Here is a 20,450-nt window from a genome sequence, read left to right as displayed (position 1 = left end):
CTGTACATAAGGGTCATTTATAAAGGCAGAAAATTGAGGATGCAGCACATTTTATTTTGCACACATACGTCTACTAGTCCACCAGGCACCTATTTAATGCTTTGTCCAAAATCGTTGTCTTACCGTCCATGAAAGGAATGCACATATCGGCAAAAGAAAAAACGTCACCTCAAAGCCCAGTCTACAGCAACGTGTGGATCATTCCCCTCAATTTATTAAAACGTTTCCTATCATCACCTAAAGATCTGCTTCTGTATAGGCTTATTTAGGTTTTAATTAAGTCGCGAGTGAGGGCACATTAGGGTTTTCTTCATATCAAATGTTACAATTGTACAATTTGATGTTTATTCACATTGGTTTATTTGCACGTATAAGCATTCTTGTCCGTATGCTGTAGAAGGTGTCCTATTTAAAGCAAAAGCATACACCCGTTTCTCACCAATCACATCTTATCGCCTAATAATAAGGTCATTTTGTGTTGCCAAAAGGGATCCGTGGAGCCCACTAATACAATAATGCCCTGTAAATGCATAGCCACCACCCCATAGAGTTCATTAGAATATCTCATCCTACAAAACAAAAACATATTTTTTTGCATTTGGAAGCAGAACTAGGCATTGCCGGTGCTACCATTAGGTGAACCTATTCACCAATGTGAATAGTGTCCCTCATCCAGTGATTTAATGCCCCAGCAACACCCCCATATGGAGTGCTGGTCACTTATATATGAAAAGTCGACTACTGCTCTACAATATGAGTATTAAGCTGGCAGTCTGGCACATGACAGTGTCCCAGCAAAATCACCCAAACATCAGACCATGTGATGCACCAAGAAATCACAAAAAACCCAAAAGCAACATGCATGGATCTACAGGCTTCTCTCATCACGGTAAATCTTAAAGCACAGCTTTAATGGAAGGTAAACCCCTAGCTCGGTGGTAGAGGAGTGATGATTTGAGGCTGTTTTGTAGTCACAGGGCCTGGACGCTTCAGTCATAGAAAATGTAAGGCTATCTGTCCAATCATCAGCACACCGGCCAATCTACACCCAACAAAGAAAAGATTCAAGAATTTTGAATGGCCAAGTGAAAATCTAGTCCTCAACCCCATTGAGATGCTGTGGTGGGATCTGAAGAGAGCTGTGCATAAGCTAGTGAATAAAGTGAAGCAGTGTTGTAATGGGAGGTGTGTATAATATTCCTCAAATAGAATACAAGAGAGTGTTATATTCCTACAGAAACAGTTGCTACTAAATGTGATTCCGGAAGCGACAGAATCTTGGGGTATACTTACTTTAATGACAAAGTAATATCTGTTAAGTGTAATTTGATACATGAGATTAGATCTAAGAAATGTTAGAACTTGGTGAAGATTAACTGATTGTTGTTTATGTTCTGATATGTAAAAACGCAAATTTGGAAGAGGGTGTCCTTTCTTTTTCACATGATTGTACATATAAACCTTAAACGCCAATCTCAGACAGCAGTTCTCTCCACCATGTTCCAAGACAGGTGAAACGACCACAAGACCAAGAGAACTTCCAAATCGTACAGAATGAAAGTAACAAACCATATGTAGCAAATAATAGTTCTTTAACCTGCATAGATCTGTATGACTTTGTACAAGTGTTTAGATGACTTTACCTTCTTACGCATTCTTGAGGTCAGCATCCCAAGCCCATCAGCATCATTTTTATATGGATCAACCTCTTGCTGTGAGCTTCGCATAACAGCCTCCATATTGGTTTTAGTCTTCAAAGCTTGCCGACGAGGCACAAAAGGTTGTAGAAATTCAATGTAGGATACCCTTAAAATGAAATGCAAACCACAAAATAACTTTATACACATGAACAAAAGATCACATATTAATTTGACCTTTAACCTTTATTAACCTCTTCCTCCCACTTACTAGATATTTGGGGGTTTCCCCCTTGGATCCCCTTTCTCTGCATTGTTGGAGTACATGGATATGACAGCCCCACCTCTGGCCACGTTATCATGCAGCTTCAGGCTGCTGACACAATTACCTTTCACAGTTACAGTGCAGTAACTCATTGTTACTAAGACTTTGAATGCTCCAAAAAGCTTTATGATTGTGCAAGGTGAAGCTAACAGAGGATCTGCTGCGGTCTACTCAGAAATCAAGTCCATCCCTCAATTGCATCAGGGATCTTAACAGTGCAGCAAACGGGCTTTTGTACTCCCACATTTTAGGTCCGGGGGTGGGGTTTACATTTAAAAAAATAAGGATTAAAAGGTTTTAATTAGCCTTAAATATTACTTAGAATTAAAGGTCTATATTGACAAGTCAGTTTTAGGACCATGGCTTTCTTGAAAGGAGCATCTTTATCTCGTCTGCTCTTCACTACACTCTCCCAGTCATTTTACCATCCCAAAATTCCCAGTGTAATAGTAGTGTTGTGGGCAGAATCTGTGTAATGTCAGCCTTCATTTAACCCTTTCTGTAAACAACAACCACTGAACATGTTTTAACTATGCCTATGCCCTCCTGTTCCTCCCATAGTAATTGGTGTTCACAATTTGGGACAAGAGTATTGACAAATGGAGGCAATAGACAAGGTCAGGAATCAGATCAGACATTACAAAATCAGCATGTAAAGGCAGGCCAAGAAGAAGCACGGTCGGTACACAGATAAACAAAAGAGATACAAGCGGCCAGGTAACACTGTTACTGTGGGAAAGCTTAGTAAATAGGTGTCGTGCGCCTATGAATGTGCACAAACAGGTCTTATTACCAAGCATCAGATAGACGCACATGTCAGCAAATTTACGGCTACGTAGATGGAATATTCGATGAGGCACTGTCACACTCATTCGGCTTCCACAACCGAAGACTAAGACACTCACCTGTGCCTCATTAAGCAGACCTCAAACTCTTAGTGTTGATCTGCACATGTGCAGACCGAGTCCCTGTCTGTTCTGGCAAGATTCCTATTGGTTCCTGGTTCTGGCTCTAAACTTGAAAAGGCACCTCCTCCCTTTCCTCTGGGCCTGTTGACCAAGCTACCTGTCTGATTAGGTTCCTTTCTATTCTGTGAGCCTCCACCTGGATCAACAGTGCCTCTGCTGTGTGTTGCTGTTCCACAAGCTATACTGCTCAAGCTGCACCTGTCTCCGCTGTGTTGCTGTTCCACGGGCTATACTGCTCAAGCTGCACCTGTCTCCGCTGTGTTGCTGTTCCACGGGCTATACTGCTCAAGCTGCACCTGTCTCCGCTGTGTTGCTGTTCCACCGGCTACACTACTCAAGCTGCAACCTGAATCTGCTACACTTGTCTTCATTGTGCTGCTACTACACGGGCCGTGCTGCTCAAGTTACATCTGACCCTATTGTGTTACTGCTCCATGGACTGCACCATTCAAGCTTCATCTATCTCCGCTGAATTACAGTTCCCAGGTGTCTCTGTTCAAACCGCTCCAACTCCTATTTGTCGTGCTGCCTGGTTCATTTATTCCGCATTTGCCTCTGTGGCTCAGTGGCATTACAGGTGGTATCATCTAAGCTGCTTGTACTTATCTACTCCTGCTGGCTGAACTGTTCCTATTTCATCTATGCATATAATGGCATAACAGGGTATCTCACATCTACTGTGACTACATTGCTCCCTGGACTGTTACTTGTACCTCCAATGTTGTGCTGCCTTATTGTAGTTCCATATACCTGCTGCATTACCATCTCTACTCTGTTGCTGGACTGTTCATGCTATTGCTATATTTGAATACACCGATTATATCACTAATTGTATTCATTCATACGATATTGCCGGTGGCACTGCTCACCCTGTTCCTACGTTCCTTGTATCAAAATACTGAGACTGTTCTGTTGATCATCCAGTCATCATTAAATCACTGATTGTACTTTTATTCTGCAATCTGTTTGCTATCCGCTGTCTGAGTGTAGAACTTACAACCAGTGTGCCTATGTTACACCAGTCACTATCGCTCCCCTGGGACCCTGCCCAACACCCCTAGTAGGGGCCGCGACCTGCGGGCGAACGCCGCTAAATCCAAGTCACCTTGCGGTGACCACTGGTGAAAACCATTCGCCGGTTAGACTCCGCGCCCTGCTAGGGGTAACATCTGTTGGGCGGATCCAAGAGTCCAGAATACCAAACCATGAGAGGCACATAAGTAATGACAACACAGGCATACACGTGCCTAAACAGTTATATAGGTAGGAACCCCACAGTATGTTGCACTCCGTTCTACATAGACCATGACTGAAGTGTGGTGGTGTTCTAAAAGAATATTAGTGGTGTTGGTTTTAAAATACAAAGATGTTCACTTAAGTAATTCAGAAAAATTGGATGCATCTGCACATTTGTGTTTCCACATCTGTATTTTGAGATACATGCTTATATCTGAAGATATCTATTGATGTCCAGAGAAAATAAGTGTCCATCATTATCAACTACAAAATATGCACCTGGTTTATGTAGTGACAGTCAAGTGACTGTCTCGTAGTTATTGTTCTTCAAGATCTGTATAACTCCAAATAATCTCACAGGGTGCACATTAACTTGTGTACTAGTGTGCACACCCTCTTCAAGCCCAAGTGGGCAGTAATGCAAGATACATGCAACTCTAAATATGGGTGCAAGCCCAGCGTATGAGCAGTGCTTCAATCTTCACATTACACAAATACAATTACATGTAACTCTAATTCAAGCCCATAATGTATCACTATAAAAGCATATGAAATCAACAGAACAACTAGGAGGCATTGGCAAAAAATATTTTTTACAAGAATGATTGGTATGTTTCTGGGGTTTTGTGTGGCATAGCAATAGGGTTGACAACAGTCTTAGTGGGCATGGGTTCTATATATACCCATCTTCTAGTGGGATACTTAGTGCAAGAAGGACAAGAACATAAACAATCTGGTGCTCTCCTTGCTCATTACATTTAGCCTGGAAGCCTCCGTGGTGACCACCACTATTTAGGGAGGTATTTTGAGAGCAGCTGTAGTTACCAGAAATTCCACGATCCGTGGTCATAAGTGGAAGCTTGTACGTTAAGTAAGGAAGTGTTATGTGCAGATCACATAACTAGAACATGGCATACTAGGTTACCTTATTGCAAGATCAAGTAATCACTATTAATAACATTAAAACATACTCATATAATAATAAAATGGTGAAAACATACATATAAAAAGTAGATGTTGATAGACCTATATTAAGGCCAGCCAAAACACAATATGAAGCATATATATATAATACACACAATCTATTGGATTAGCACAATTCATGAGAGACTATAATGGAAGTGTCTGTACCTCCTGTACTATACTTATTCACATCGGAATATAATACTATAGTTATATTTTATTGGACGCCCTCTGTTTGATAAGTTTGAAAGGAAACTTTACTATATTTAGTAAGATACAGCTATTCTCCAGCATTTACACAAGTTAATATGACTAGCAGCTAACTCACCGGCCATCACCTTTAGATTCAAACTTCTTTGCTAACATTTCTCGTTCATATTCATTCAACTGTATACAAAGTTCAGTTAATAGATCCTTAAACTCCTCTTTGCTGACAAATCCTGTGCTATAAGGGTCAAGGTCTTCAAATTCTCTCCGGAGGTCATCCCACAAGTACTCCACCTAAAATATGGAAACAATCCAGCTGAAATACAAGCACCATCATTTCCATGTTACAGTCTAAAAGACTGATGTCCCTTTATCAATCCACAGCTATTTTAGAGAGCCAAACATGGCTGAATAAAACTTTAGGAATGAAAATAGGCTGGACTGGCAGCCTATGAAATACTCAAGGAAAACATTTGGGATTAAACTTATCAAGCTGCAAGTTTTCAGCGGTTTGAAAAGTGGAGATGCTGCCTATAGCAACCAATCAGATTCTAGTTATCATTTAATTAGTACATTCGACAAAATGATAGCGAGAATCTGTTTGGTTGTTAAAGGCAACATCTCCACTTTTCAAACCCACCAAAAACTCGCAGCTTGATACATTTACCCCTTATTGTGATAAATGCAAATGTTCTACCATAATGCACCTGAAAAAAAACATTTACCGTTTATTAAAAATGTGCTACATAAATGTTCTCCTGGATAGTGAAATTTATTTTGGTTTCAAACCGTTTCCATTACAGTTTTCCAGTTACAAAATGAAGCATGTTTGTTGCATAAAACTAGCACAGTAAGAAGAATTACAATAAAAGAGGACACAATAAAAATGACCATATGGGACTGTTTCTATGAATCAGTATTTCTAATCTCACTATGCACACTTGCAGTTTTACTAGTGCTCCATTTGCGTACCAGTTTTTGGAATGCATTATGTACTATTTTTGCATTTGCCATGGCAAAGGCATTGGGGAACAATGATCTCCAAACATTAGTGAAAATGCTAGTTACAAACGCTAACTGGACACCAGGGGGTAAATGTATCATACCCCGGTTTCTTCAACTTCGCAGCTTAAATTTAAAGCAGCGCTGCCTTGTAAAGGGAAACTTCCTTTTACAAGGCAGCGCCGCTTTAAATTTAAGCTGCAAAGACGCCGAACTCCCGCGAGTTGAAGAAACCGGGGTATGATATATCTACCCCCATGGGTTGTGTGACTTAAACATCACCTCCTTGGACAGATAGGCATATGTTACCCATATTTGCAGCACTTATGTTGAGGTGTCATTACCTTTGCACGGACGTTATCTATAAGTATATCAGAGTCACAATTCAGCTTTTTAGATCGGATCTTAAAATCTCCATCTCCTTTCTTTGGGGGACTGATCTTTGCATTGGGATAACAGGCAGATTTGGGGGAGTAACCAAAATGCCTCACAAATTGCAAGTAGTCCAAAGTGTTGTTCTGGTTGGTGATGAATGTGCTCCAAAGTCTGCGTATCTCTCCTCGAGAAACTCCAGGCTGGATATCAAATCTTCAGAAAACAATAAAACATGTCAAAGTAATAACTGCATGTTACCCAAACTCACATTGTTCTAGTACATCTGCAGATTCTGTCACCACATATACGATTTCCAGTAACCAAGTGAGGATTCATATGCATAGTGTTGTTTATTTCTATTGCTTTGCTTGTTACTTGTCACATGACTCTGCCAGCAATGTATATTCATATACTGACATCGACAAATACAGAACGTCCTTTAGATTTGGACATCAAAATGTGACTGTTGTGTGAATGCAAAAATGCATCTGTGCACTTACTTTTCTCTGGCTGTAATTTTATTTGCACAAATCTCAAAACATATGCAACGTGTAATCTAGGGTCACGCATGCGCAGATGCACTCACACTACTGCCAGCCAGTATCGTTGTATTTACATTTGCTGTGAAGTTATCTCTGTTATCAACCATGCGAAGAGTGACTAAAAAAGACTGACTGCAGTGTCCAATGGGATGACAGACTGCTGTGTGGGGGAAAATATCCCCCCATCATAACATTATCTCAAATATCTTCAGTTCTGATAAAGAGCCTGATTCATTAAGGATCTTAACTTGAGAAACAAATATCAACTTTAAATTTCAGTGTACAAATAAGCTATCAAGTATTTGTGTGCTACATGAAAACAGTCAGTATTTAACATATGTGCAAAACAGAAAACTAATTTGCACCCCTTGCATTGTAACATGGTTTTGTCCAGGAGACTGAAATAAGAAGTTTCTCAAGTTAAGATCCTTAATGAATCAGGCCCAAGATTCTGAAACTCCTACTTAAATATTTTTTAATGTTACCTCATCTAAGACAACTTGTGTTTTCAGTATAGTGGTGGTAAATGGGTGTAATGTCAGCAGCCACCTGCGCTTGTGTGGACATGTGTTTTTCACCCATCACTGATTAATGGACAGTATCATTAAAAAAAATATTTTTCACACACCTATAAAAAATAAAGCCAATATTGTAAAGTTGTATTTTTTTAAACTCATTTGATTCAAACAGTAAAAAGTTATAATAATTGTAACCTAATTGGACGGTATTATCACATTTTAATGGCGCTATGATAACATAATATGCGCCTGTAATGGTAACTTACAGTATACATATATCTATCACACATACCGCTTTAGGAGGAAGTACATTGTCTCCTGAGTGAGGCGTCTTGAATTCATTTCATCCAGATCTTCAAATTCCTTCTCCACCACAGCGTAGTTCTTATGAATCAGACTCTTTATAATCTTGAACAGCTTCAAGAAACCAGGAGAATATCATCTATTATAAATGGTGCCGGTCACTGATTGAAATATCACGTCGCTTTAAGAAGGTCTCATTTTAAATGTATAGGAAGTAATTCTTTAACAATCAAGGTCATTATATACACCTATATGTGTTAGGCTCACAGGTGATATAGACAATGGCGGTCTGGTACTTTGGTGCAAGAAGCTTAATATGAAGAAATAAATCATAATTACTTAGAGGAAATATTCTAGGTAAACCTTGAAGGAGTAGACGTCAAGTTGTAGCAGCCACAGATGCTCCCAACAGTACTCATTGTCTGGCCGGGACTACTGCGTGGGCAGCTCAAAGTGGTCCAATGATAGAGATAGAAGGCGGGCCGTCATGGGGCTCTATATTCGGTCTAGTTAAGCCCAATTTTTTCAGGGACTGTTACAGTACAAGAAATGGTAGTCTCAGAAAAGCCCCCCCCACCACCACACACACACACAGAAGGACCAGTAAGGAGTAGTAACGTTGGTGTGGGTAAATTTTTTACATTTTTCACATAAAAGGAATTTTCATTACACAAAGATGACTCATGAAAATTATTTCCTTAATATCTTAGTACGGCAATCTATTTGATAGGTTAATTTCAGGAAGTAAATGGGCTGCGTATTAGATGGATGTAAAGGTCAATAAGGGCTATATTCAGGGGTTGGAGTGAAGTACAATACATGGCGAATAAGAGGTTTTGTTGCTCTGGAGAGAGTTAGAGTTTTTGGAGAGTAGTATATAGTTGACACACACAAGAGGAAAATTGAAACCCAAAAGTGTACAGTGAATGTTATTTACAATGCACAAGAATACAGAAGAACAGCAGAAAAGCCTTTTTGGTCATGTAACAAGCATTTGTGGAAGTGCAAACTTGAGGCCAATGGAGGAGTTGGGCAGAGCGAGGGCATTCTTTGCTAAATACTGAGTATATGCAGTAGTGCACGTATGTTTGTGAAGCAGTGCAATAATAAGATTTCATTCCTCAGAAAGAGATGTGGAGGGTGCAGAGTTCTCCTGATTGTTTGATCTATCATCTGTGCAATTACTGTTACTACTATGTGCAGGATCATTCCTGCAGTTCACCGATTCAGCTGGTTGGTAACTAGTTACAAGCTTCATTCAGCTCTCAGTCTGGCAGCCTCAGGTGTGAAATCACCTACCACACTCATACATATAATCATCCTGCAGTTCTGACTGGTGCTGCTGCCTTTATAAACCTCACTTAACATAGCGACAGAGAGATTGCCAGTTTTAAAGCAGCAATTCCAGCACCCGGCGGATAGATAATCTAAAAAACGCTTTTTTATTCGCCGGGTCCAGACATTGCCGCTTTAAAACCGGCAATCTCTCTCTGTTGCTCTGTTAAGTGACGGGAATCTTCAGTGGCAGCATTTTCACCTGTCACACATGTTAGCACTGCAGTCAGATTTGTGAGCTGTCTTTTTTCTGGTAACTCTGGGCCTGATTCATTAAGGATCTTAAATTTAGAAGTTTCTTATTTAAGTCTCCTGGACAAAACCATGTTACAATGCAAGGGGTGCAAAATAGTTTTCTGTTTTGCACATAAGTTAAATACTGACTGTTTTTTCATGTAGCACACAAATATCAACTTTAAATTTCAGTGTGCAAATAAGCTATCAAGTATTTGTGTGTTACATGAAAAAACAGTCAGTATTTAACTTATGTGCAAAACAGAAAACTAATTTGCACCCCTTGCATTGTAACATGGTTTTGTCCAGGAGACTTAAATAAGAAACTTCTTAATTTAAGATCCTTAATGAATCAGGCCCTCCGTGTTTAGAACATATGTAGATTGTAACCATCGGCATTTTGGAGTTGTTTAAACTTATGTAGAAATTGTAGTTGTTGGGAATATGTACCCACCCGCGTCTGAGTCCCAGTCTACATAAATTTGCTCCAACAAGCCCTTACATGCCCCCTCCTTCCCCCCATTGCCTCTTCAAATGTAAGGGGTCGCAAGCATCCATAAGCGCAAGATGTTCCTCAAATCTACATATAGTCACAAAAGTAACTAAAGCTTTGTGGGCATATGTGTATTATACACTGAAAATGTAGTTTGCGTCCAACTCTACATGAGCTCCTCAGTGGTCATATCTGCTGCCAGCATGGGTACAATTTACAAAATATACCACCTGATGCTATTAGGGTCATTCCTGGAGCTTGGTGTCACTGGACTAATATTGCATACAAATCAACTCCACCCCACTCCCCCAAAAAATAAGCCACACTGTTAATATTTACTTGCTCTGATGTTCTCCCAGGTTCATGCTCCAAATCTTCATCAAATGCAGAGCTTCCCATAGACCTTTCATCAAAGAGACTCGGCACCCCCTGACTGTGAAGGGAAAAATATTTTACTATAATTACGTCCATAACCTGTCATAGCACTAGTGTAATAATTGCTATAAATAAAAACAATACTGTCTACTCCTTACAAGCTTTCAGGTCACACAACACTTGCCAAACAGCCTGCAGTACCAGACTTGCCTTAGCTGTGGACCTGTACAGCGCAATCATTGTCCGTCAACAGTCAACAGCACAAGTACTGTACAGCTCTGGAGAAGAAATAACAGTGTAACCTAATGAGTTTTATCTCCGCTTCAATGAGCAAAACGGACGCATTGAGAAGGCCAAATGCTACAAACCTCCCAGGCTTTTGTCCGGAGGAATGGCAGGCACTTTGCATCCCTTTAAAAAGCAAGGAGGCCTTTCCAAGTTCTGAAGAGTGATGTGGATTTTAAGGGCGACCTTGTGTCATACAGAACTAATCAAGCGAAAAAACAATGCCCCAAATTTGCCTGACAGACACCAAGTATCTGAGGACTGTATAAAAAAGAATTAGGAATTGACAAACACACATGCGGTGCCAAAGGATCAAATCTTTAAGGTGGCAGGATTAAAATTATTTATTCATTGTTAATTTATTTATTTATGTATGTGCAAATATCCTGCAGGTGCTGAGGGGACTCTGAAAAGAGGCGGTTTTAGAGCCAGGGCTAAAATGTTGGTCCATTTAACTCATTCTTTTCCTTAAGGCGATCAAAACATTGGCATTTATGAAGCATGTGGAAATAAAAAAAGGTTGTAAAAAAAAATATGCAGGAACTGGGGTCTTAGTTAAGACTGTTGGGTGGAGAGGCCATTATGGTATTAGCTGCTCAGTGTCCAGCAAATTAGCAAGTGAATGCTTATGTCAATACAAGAATAATCCCTATGTGATTTAACGTATGGAAAAGTATCCACTGAAATGTAGCTTTTTATTGCCCATAGATTTCTTCATGAGAAAAGGTTACAGCGTCTAATTAATGATTTCTGAAGAATAACCATTTTAATTGGAGTCAAGTGATAGTCAGCCACAGTCCATTACCGTGCATATGATTGCTGTTAGTATCACAGGTTCTAACTGTCTGGCGTGAGAATCCATATGGAAAATCTAAACAGCTGTATTATTAAGCAGGATTTTCTGACAAAGCCAAAAGATGACTCCAGCTTATATTGAATGGCTGTACTGTCCAAGCATTTACATGTAGACAGGTGTGGGCACCATGATGTTATAACGAAGTGGCCACGGGCCAAATTATGTTAAAACCATGTAAAGTAACGCAGTATATTGAGGTAGCCAGGGATGGACCACCACAAAGCCTTTGGTGGGCCACTTCTGCCCCATGTACCTCCAGATGGACAGCCCTATTGTATAGGACAGGAGCCTTCGTTATTTTATGTCATTACATGGAGCTAAATAATGAATTTGCTTTTTTATGTAACATAATTAATCCTATAAACAGGATTTTCTCATACAATATTAGCATATTTTATATATTTGCACTATTATTGCTTTGTATGTCTTATGACGCAGTCAGGACTCACAAAGTGTATGCAACTTTATTTACCTAGGGTTTGACATTTCCAGATGCTCCTTGTCCATAGTTGGTCGGCTCAAGGTGTTTGTTTGCAAATTATTCCATTTAGTAAGAACAATCGTATACATTTGTTATTACCAGGTATACAGACAGAAGACACAGGCTTCACTTCTAATACATCAAACTTTTCTGTTTGGAATTCAACATTTTATTTTCATTGAAAAAGAAAATATTTTAAAAGGTTTTTGCATATATTAAGGATTGGAGACAAGACTAACAACTATTAGTATAGTAGGACTTATGAAGACTCTACAACCAGAACTTAAGAAACTATTGAATCTGCCTCAGTGTTGCCAACATATCCCTGTGATTTTCTAGGGAAATGGTTTACACACCTGGGTAAACCAGGTATGGAACAGTGGTAAAATATTTGTTACTTTTGAGACATGAACAGAAATCAGTGATTAGATACCACCAGCAGCTACAAGTATAAGTGTGCCCATCCACTCCACCCACTTTTGCCAGTGATTTTTACTATATAAAGATCAACATCAATGTAATTACCTGCACCTGATGTGGAGACTGGCCCGTTCTGAATTATACAATACCTGTCATGACAAGCTCCTCCCCATGTGACATCTATGATAATTGAAAACATTTAGATTATGGAACCACACTTGAAGTAAGACCAGTTTTTGCTCTCCTCTTCTGAGCACCCACATGGGCCAGTGCATTCGCAGTGAACATCCATATGGGCTTTTAGTGAACAGTGAGTGTGCCCTGACTCGTGAGCGGATGGGCATGTATCGCTGGACCCCTTCAAATTAATCTACGGGGCCCAGTGACTGCATGTCACGCTACCTGTGGGAAACATCAGGTTTTCTGTGCACAAGTTTCCATAAATGTATTTGGCAGTCTCTCACAATAAGCAGAAGTTCATGTGACTTCCATCACTAGGAGAAAGCGTTCCCCACATCTTATCCCCCCTTCCCCAAATCTAGTGTCCCTCCACCTTCTGGTGTTGCTAGAGACATACTTCTCTGGTGTCTGTAAAAACACACTCAACCCTGGTGTCTCTTTAACAGTAGTGTCACTGAAACACCCCCTATCTAATGTCTCTATAAGCACCCCCTAATCTCTGGTGTCTTTATAAACTCTGACGTGTCTGGCTCTCCTTCTTTCAATGTCTGCTCATTTTCCCTTACATCCCGCAGACATGCGAGGCACAATGAGCGGAGATTTTAGCACTGTATTAGCCAGCAATGTGTGCAGCCGGAAATCAGTTTGCTCCTACATTTGAGGGTTGTCGGATCTATAAAACATACAGTGTGGAAATGAGGTGACGCCAAGTCTTATTTACGTGTACTTTTTGTATTTGAAGCTTTTCTTACATTGGTCAAAGTGTGACCAATGAGACTCCCTGCAAATAGAATATGTAAACTGTTTCTCATTATAAGCATAGAACAAGACCTGATCAGAAGTAGTGGAGAATTCAAGTCCTTGTGCTGGGAGGAAAATACTGCATAAAGGAGAGAATGCCAAGGAAAATGTGCCCTTTACGTCCCCTTTATCTAATTTAAATAATCCAGTCCTGCAAAATTAAATCTTGTTTCTACACGGCACTGCGCTTAATCCGCCCAGCTCCTCCAACCAACCAGAGAAAACTACTTGCACCTCTGCACATGAAACCATCTTGGCCCACAAGTTCATGCTCTTTCCTGTAAGACCAGGTACAATGGCACAGAAGTATGGTGCATGATGTCACAAAACAATACCTGTACTGCATTTATTATAGGGATGTGCACCGGCCACTTTTGGTGTCTCGTGTTTTGTGTTTTGGGTTCGGATTTGCTTGAGGTTTTGGGTTCGGATTTGTTTCACAAAACACCTGACGAAAGGTTTTGGTTCGGATTTAAGGTTTTGGATTCGGATTTATTTTGAAAAAAACATTAAAAGTGTTAAAATCAAGTTTTTTTTGTTTACTTTCACTCCTACGCTATTATTAACCTCAATAACATTCAATAACAATCATTTCCACTAATTTCCAGTCTATTCTGAACACCTCACAATATTGTTTTTAGTCCAAAACGTTTCACCGAGGTAGCTTTCTGGACTGCATAGTGGAGTGGTCCCGGTACCCAATTTAGTACCGGGGCCACAATACCTCCTCCGACTTTCAAGTGTAGTGTTTCTAAGTTATAAACCCTACAGTAGTTCGAGCACGTCAATACCTCTTGTTTTAGACAACCATGGTACTGAGCATTCATCATTGAGATCCCATCAAGTATGTGAAAGACAGACAGGGTCGAAGTGTTATTTGTTGACTTTGTTAACTAAAAAACTGTCCCTGTTGCAAATATTCGTGCAATGAAGAGTGACTTTTTTATTTAAAGGCTCAAGCTTTCCAGTGTAGTGTTTCTAAGTTATAAACAGTACAGTAGTTCGAGGACGTCAATACCTCTTTTTTTTATTATGACTGGGCATTTAGCTTTTGGTTTAATTTGTTTAATTGGTTTTAATTTTGTTTTACTTTGTGCTCATGGCAAACGACTGTTGGACGGTCAATTGTTTTGTGTAAGACGTAGCGGTCTTACGACTTCCCCTCTTGGAAGATGACCGACTAACAGCAGCAACAGCAGCAGTGGCAGTAGTAGGCGTACCGCTGCAGGATTCCTCGGATGAATCCCTTATTGAAGAGGACTCAGTCTGGCTGGTGACTTTGGCTGCAGGACTGAATCTGATGGAGATCGTGGAGGAAGTTGACGAGGAGGGTGTTGCTGGTGTGTATCCAACAGGACCAAGGGATTTAGGTGTCCCTGTACTGATGACGGTCCTAGCCCCAGTTCCTGAACTAACCACTGAACTATGAAGGTTATTCAGGTGACGTATAAGGGAGGATGTCCCTAGGTGGGCAAGATCCTTACCCCAGCTTATTTGAGCTTTACATAAGCTACATATGGCCATACATTGGTTGGCCGGATTTGGATAAAAATAACTCCAGACCGAAGAGGTGCATTTTTTGGTATTCTGACCAGGCATGACAATGGGCTTTTTAATCCCATGGACATCAGCTGTTTCTCCCCCTGGTGCCTCATTTACAATAACCACATCAGCATCCTCATCATTAAGTTCCTCAACATCGCCAGCTACATCAATAGCCTCCTCCCGAGCCACCTCTTCCCGTACAGTGATGGGAAGGTCAGGCTTGACAACCACCAACACCCTCGGACTTGCCTTGGGGATTTGTGATAATTTCTCTTTAGAAGGCAGAGTTGTTTCCTGTTTTGTTGCTGACAGCATAACTCTCTTCAATTTTTTGTAGGGAAGGGAGGAGGAGGAGGGCTAAGATCCTTGGGTGAAGCTGAACCACTAGTCATGAACACGGGCCAGGGCCTAAGCCGTTCCTTGCCACTCCGTGTCGTAAATGGCATATTGGCAACTTTACGTTTCTCCTCAGATGATTTTAAGTTTCTCTTTTTGCTACTTTTACTGAACTTGGGCTTTTTGGATTTTACATGCCCTCTACTAGGAGATTGGGCATCGGGCTTGCCAGACGACGTTGATGGCATTTCATCGTCTATGTCATGACTAGTGGCAGCAGCTTCAGCATTAGGAGGAAGTGGGTCTTGATCTTTCCTACTTTATCCTCCAAATTTTTGTTCTGCATTATATGTACCCCTAAGCCACACACACTCAGCAAAGCCTTTAAAAATTATATGCGGCACAGGAGAGTACCACTGGACTGGAGTTATACAGCAGTACCACTGGACTTATACTGCAGAATCAGTGAAATTTGTAATATGGCAGTAACAACAATGGACTTATACTGCTGAATCAGTAAACTTTGTAATATTGCAGTACCACTGGACTTATACTGCAGAATCAGTGAAATTTGTAATATGGCAGTAACAATGGACTTATACTGCAAAATCAGTGAACTTTGTAATATTGCAGTACCACTGGACTTATACTGCAGAATGAGTGAACTTTGTAATATTGCAATACCAATGGACTTATACTGCAGAATGAGTGAACTTTGTAATATTGCAGTACCAATGGACTTATACTGTAGAATGAGTGAACTTTGTAATATAGCAGTACCACTAGACTTATACTGCTGAATCAGTAAACTTTGTAATATAGCAGTTCCAATGGACTTATACTGCAGGATTGTTTTGGGATATTTTTTTATTTTTTTTATAATTACTTATTTTGTAATTTTTTTATAACTATTTTTGAAATTTTTTATAATTTGGGAATAATGGGGAAATAACAATGAACTTAGAAGGACAGAGCACAGGACACAGCACCACTGGACTGAACAGGACACAGCACAGGACCCAGCAGCACCACTGAACTCAGAAGGACAGAGCACAGGACACAGCACCACTGGACTGAACAGGACACAGCACAGGACCCAGCAGCACCACTGAACTCAAAAGGACAGAGCACAGGACACAGCACCACTGGACTGAACAGGACACAGCACAGGACCTAGCAGCACTACTGAACTCAGAAGGACAGAGCACAGGACACAGCACCACTGGACTGAACAGGACACAGAACACAGCACAGCACAGCACAGCACAGCACAGAACTGAACAGCACGAGATATAGCAGGACAGAGGACCACCTAACACACTCTCCCTCTACCCTGATCAATGCCCGAGTGAAGATGGCGGCGACTAGCGGGGAATTTATAGGATCCGAGTATCGCAAGATCCGACAGCAGGATTATGACTCAGAGCCTCGCTTTCAGTTTTACAATTGGCGGGAATACCCGGATCTGTCTCGGATCCGGTTCGGATCCGCAACGTTCGGGTGGGCTCGGATTTCAGAAATCCGAGTGCGCTCATCTCTAATTTATTACACTTTTTTTTAAGTTGGATTTTCTTCTTCTTTTTACAAAATAATAATTTTTTTATACATTTTTTAATAATTGTTATTTTTGTTCCTTGAGACAGTTATTTCTGTTCATAAACAAAAAATTATATTTTACTTGATAAAACTGTAATTACTTTTATTATAGTATTTGATGTGTTAAAATTTCACTTTTAACATCAGTTTAACACCTCTAGTCCTACAAGTGGGATTTCAACAGTACTCAAATACTGTGTGGGGGGAGGGGCTTGTCATGACAGGTATTGAATAATTCAAGACAGGTTCCATCCACACATTAGGTGCGGTTAATTACATTAATGTTAATCCATATATATTAAAAATCACTGCAAAATGTCTAGGTCAGAAGTTCCTATTTATGACAATTGCCATTGGAAAGAATTATGCTATTAATTAAATAGCTGTTTTTGTAGTTATCCATCTCAAGCTGTGGGTGTAATAAGATGAAGGAGTCACACTCAATCTTAGTGAAGAATTAAAATCAATTGCAATATGAGGATATTTCATTTTTAATATATTGCTTCCTGGAGGTAAACATGAAAACGTGCTTCTGCACTGTCCACCAATTGAGATGCTCTCTGTCAATTAAAGAGTTAAAAGGTTATTCAGAGATCCCCAATCCTTAAGGGCTACAATTAGAATCTGATGTTCAGTGCAACCCAACAGACTTTCCAGTCCAGTTTTTGAACGTCTCATTACTAGAGTGCACAGTTCACAGGAAATAGTGCACCCTGTAATTAAGAAGAGTCAAACAATAAAGATTTGAAGGACGTATAATGTTTGAGCTCACCAATTGTTCATGTAGCGCATGGATATACCACAAAAACAACATATCCGCTAGTTTGACTACATTGCGATGCTGCTACAAGCCAGCTTTGTGTACAGAAGATGACTCTGGCAGTGAACGCACAGGGAAAGAGTATTCTGATGTTGACCTGAGGCAGAGTCTCAGTGGGGATTCCATGTAGCATGTGACCCTGGGCGACAATCAACACAAGAACTCAACAGGACACAGGATGAGCCTGAAATTGATACTGAGATGATTTCCTCACAAAGCTTAGTGCTGCTGCTTAAGGCCGACAATGGTCAATAATATAATAATATTTTTTTCAATGTGCAGATAAATGATAAAAGGCTAATTCTTGAATAAACATGTACAACATATAACAGGTTAAGATTATGAATCAACTATTATTATTATTATTATTATTATTATTATTATTATCAGACATTCCTTAACAGGGGACTACCATGAATGACAACAATTGTCTGCCATAAAAGCTATTATTAGTTTTTCAGTTTGGTAATTGTTTAATAACAGAAATGGATAACATATACACATCTGGCTCTACAGAATGTACTTCTAGTCAGTAGACTAGAAGTACATGCTAACAAATTGACCCTAGTCTGTGTGTCTGTGTATGTTAGGGAATTTAGACTGTAAGCCCCAATGGGGCAGGGACTGATGTGAGTGAATTCTCTGTACAGCGCTGCGGAATTAGTAGCGCTATATAAATAAATGGTAATAATAATAATAATAATAATGGACACAGTATACAGTACCAGTGTTTAGAATCTTAGTACATAAACAGAGGTGAATCTGAGCGTCCCTGAACTGGCAATTAGGGGCCCCGAAGCACAGAAGGAGGTAAGTCTTTGTACCGCTCCAGAGTGGCAGACTAGGTCTAAAGAAATGTCCTCTCACATTGGACTTGAGTAACTGATAGTGTGCAGATGACTCTACTAAACTCACAAAGGTTATCATATGCCTTGTCATGAAGTCTGATGGATGCCAGAATTTTTAGTACACATTGGACCTCATTTAGAGTTGGACGCAAAGTCCGTTTTAGGCGCATCCAACAAAAAAACACTGTCATGCATGTGCAGAAAGCACCAAATCCGCCTGCATCTTGGACACTTGCGCCTAAAACAGACATTGCATCCGACTCTAAATGAGGTCCAATGTGTTCAAGTGCTACAAATTTTACACTTGTTGCAGCTGGAATCCATTATTAAGCAATAGCTTTAATAAATCAAAGTTCGAAGCAAAAGAAAACAATTCCAATATTACTTGATCTTTGCTGTACGTTTGTATTTGTAGAGACAGCTTAATAGTACCTTCCAATGCTTCATCTTCAAGGCCACTCTTTGCAATAGTTTTAAACTTTGTTAGGTCCAAGCAGGATAAATCTTTATACAACTTTTTGTGTTGTACAACGCATGAATCTAGTGACTGGACAATGAGGTCCATTATAAGGTTAAACACATTTACTGGCAAATCAGCTATAGAATCTGAGGAATTTCCTTCATCATCTATAAACTCATCTTTCAGTCTTTTCTTCTTCCTATGCCTCTTAACTGACAATGTTGTTTCCAAATTGTCAATTTACAATGTTTGATTTCCATCCATATTCAACTGTGAAATCTTGTCATTACAATTTTTTTACAAAGTCCAAAAAATTGCTGTGAACGGTTTTCAAATGTTCCTTTAACTTTGTTGTAGGTGAATCTACTAAACTCCATGCAGTAAACATATCTAAACCACTTGTCTGTAAATAACAGGGCTGTAGTTTCAAATATATACAAATAACTAAATGCTGTCAATATCATTTCAAAGTTTAGAAGACTTTGAAGCAAAAGATTTGCTACTTGTTTTCTTTTTGCATCCAGCTTTTCTGAATCTGGTATCATTGATAAGCTCGTCAATAGATTTACAAAAACACTGACAGCGGCATCATCAAAATGTCCATATTTAGTGGTTGCTGCATTGGATTTTCATGACCATAGGACCACAGTATATAAAAAATATTAATTAGATACATATCTATTATAAAACACATAAAACACAACAAGCACGAGGTGAAGAGCTAACAAACAACACTCAAACTGAGGCCGATGCAATGAAAAATATTTGCTGTCTTTGCAATGTATGCAATAGCTCGATACAAAGTTGACTCCGCCGGTTTAAATGAGTCTCTTTTAGGACACTGAGGATTAGTGCTAATGACTGAGTGTATCTGAAACATTAGTGCTCTTCCTGGCAGGCTGCCAGAGTTACGGACATATTGTTTGTAACAGTAAACTAATAGGCTAAGAAAATAACTTGGATCTCTGATTGATCATTTTCCACACAAGAAGTCCAGTGGGTAGACTGAGTGAAATAAAGCTAACTCGAATGAGCTCTTGCCCGGTCCCTACACAAATATTAATGAGAGCCTAAGTCTACCACGGGTTATGGATCTAGACAGTGTAGGTATAACGCTTACCTGTGCATTATTTGGAACGAAGGGTTCAGTGATTAAGAGCACTAGTTGTGGATTGCAGGAAAATTACACTTAGAGTTGTGTGATTTTTAGCTAAATTTCTGTGAATCTGCCCATGAAAGACAATGAACCGTATACAGTGTTGTATAACCCTGTGTAAGCTTGGGTCAATGTTAGTTTTAAATAATGGTC

At 39.8% G+C, this 20,450-nt stretch overlaps 1 protein-coding gene across 1 annotated transcript in view; it reads right to left on the bottom strand.

Annotated features, from left to right (window-relative positions):
* The window catches only part of LOC142139400 (EF-hand calcium-binding domain-containing protein 6-like), a 101,059-nt gene that overhangs the window by 10,052 nt on the left and 70,557 nt on the right, over nt 1-20,450 (bottom strand). Inside the window, exons 13-17 of the mRNA XM_075196975.1 lie at nt 10,478-10,571; nt 8,066-8,190; nt 6,683-6,926; nt 5,458-5,630; nt 1,644-1,806 (exon numbers count right to left, since the gene is read on the bottom strand). Of these exons, the coding sequence (XP_075053076.1) occupies nt 1,644-1,806; nt 5,458-5,630; nt 6,683-6,926; nt 8,066-8,190; nt 10,478-10,571 (799 nt within the window). The remainder of the gene's footprint in view (nt 1-1,643; nt 1,807-5,457; nt 5,631-6,682; nt 6,927-8,065; nt 8,191-10,477; nt 10,572-20,450) is intronic.

The sequence above is a fragment of the Mixophyes fleayi genome, chromosome 1 (genome assembly GCF_038048845.1).
Source record: "Mixophyes fleayi isolate aMixFle1 chromosome 1, aMixFle1.hap1, whole genome shotgun sequence".
In the NCBI taxonomy this organism is placed as follows: domain Eukaryota; kingdom Metazoa; phylum Chordata; class Amphibia; order Anura; family Limnodynastidae; genus Mixophyes; species Mixophyes fleayi.
Note: the sequence above shows the minus strand (reverse complement) of the source record. Positions and strands in the feature narration are given on the sequence as shown.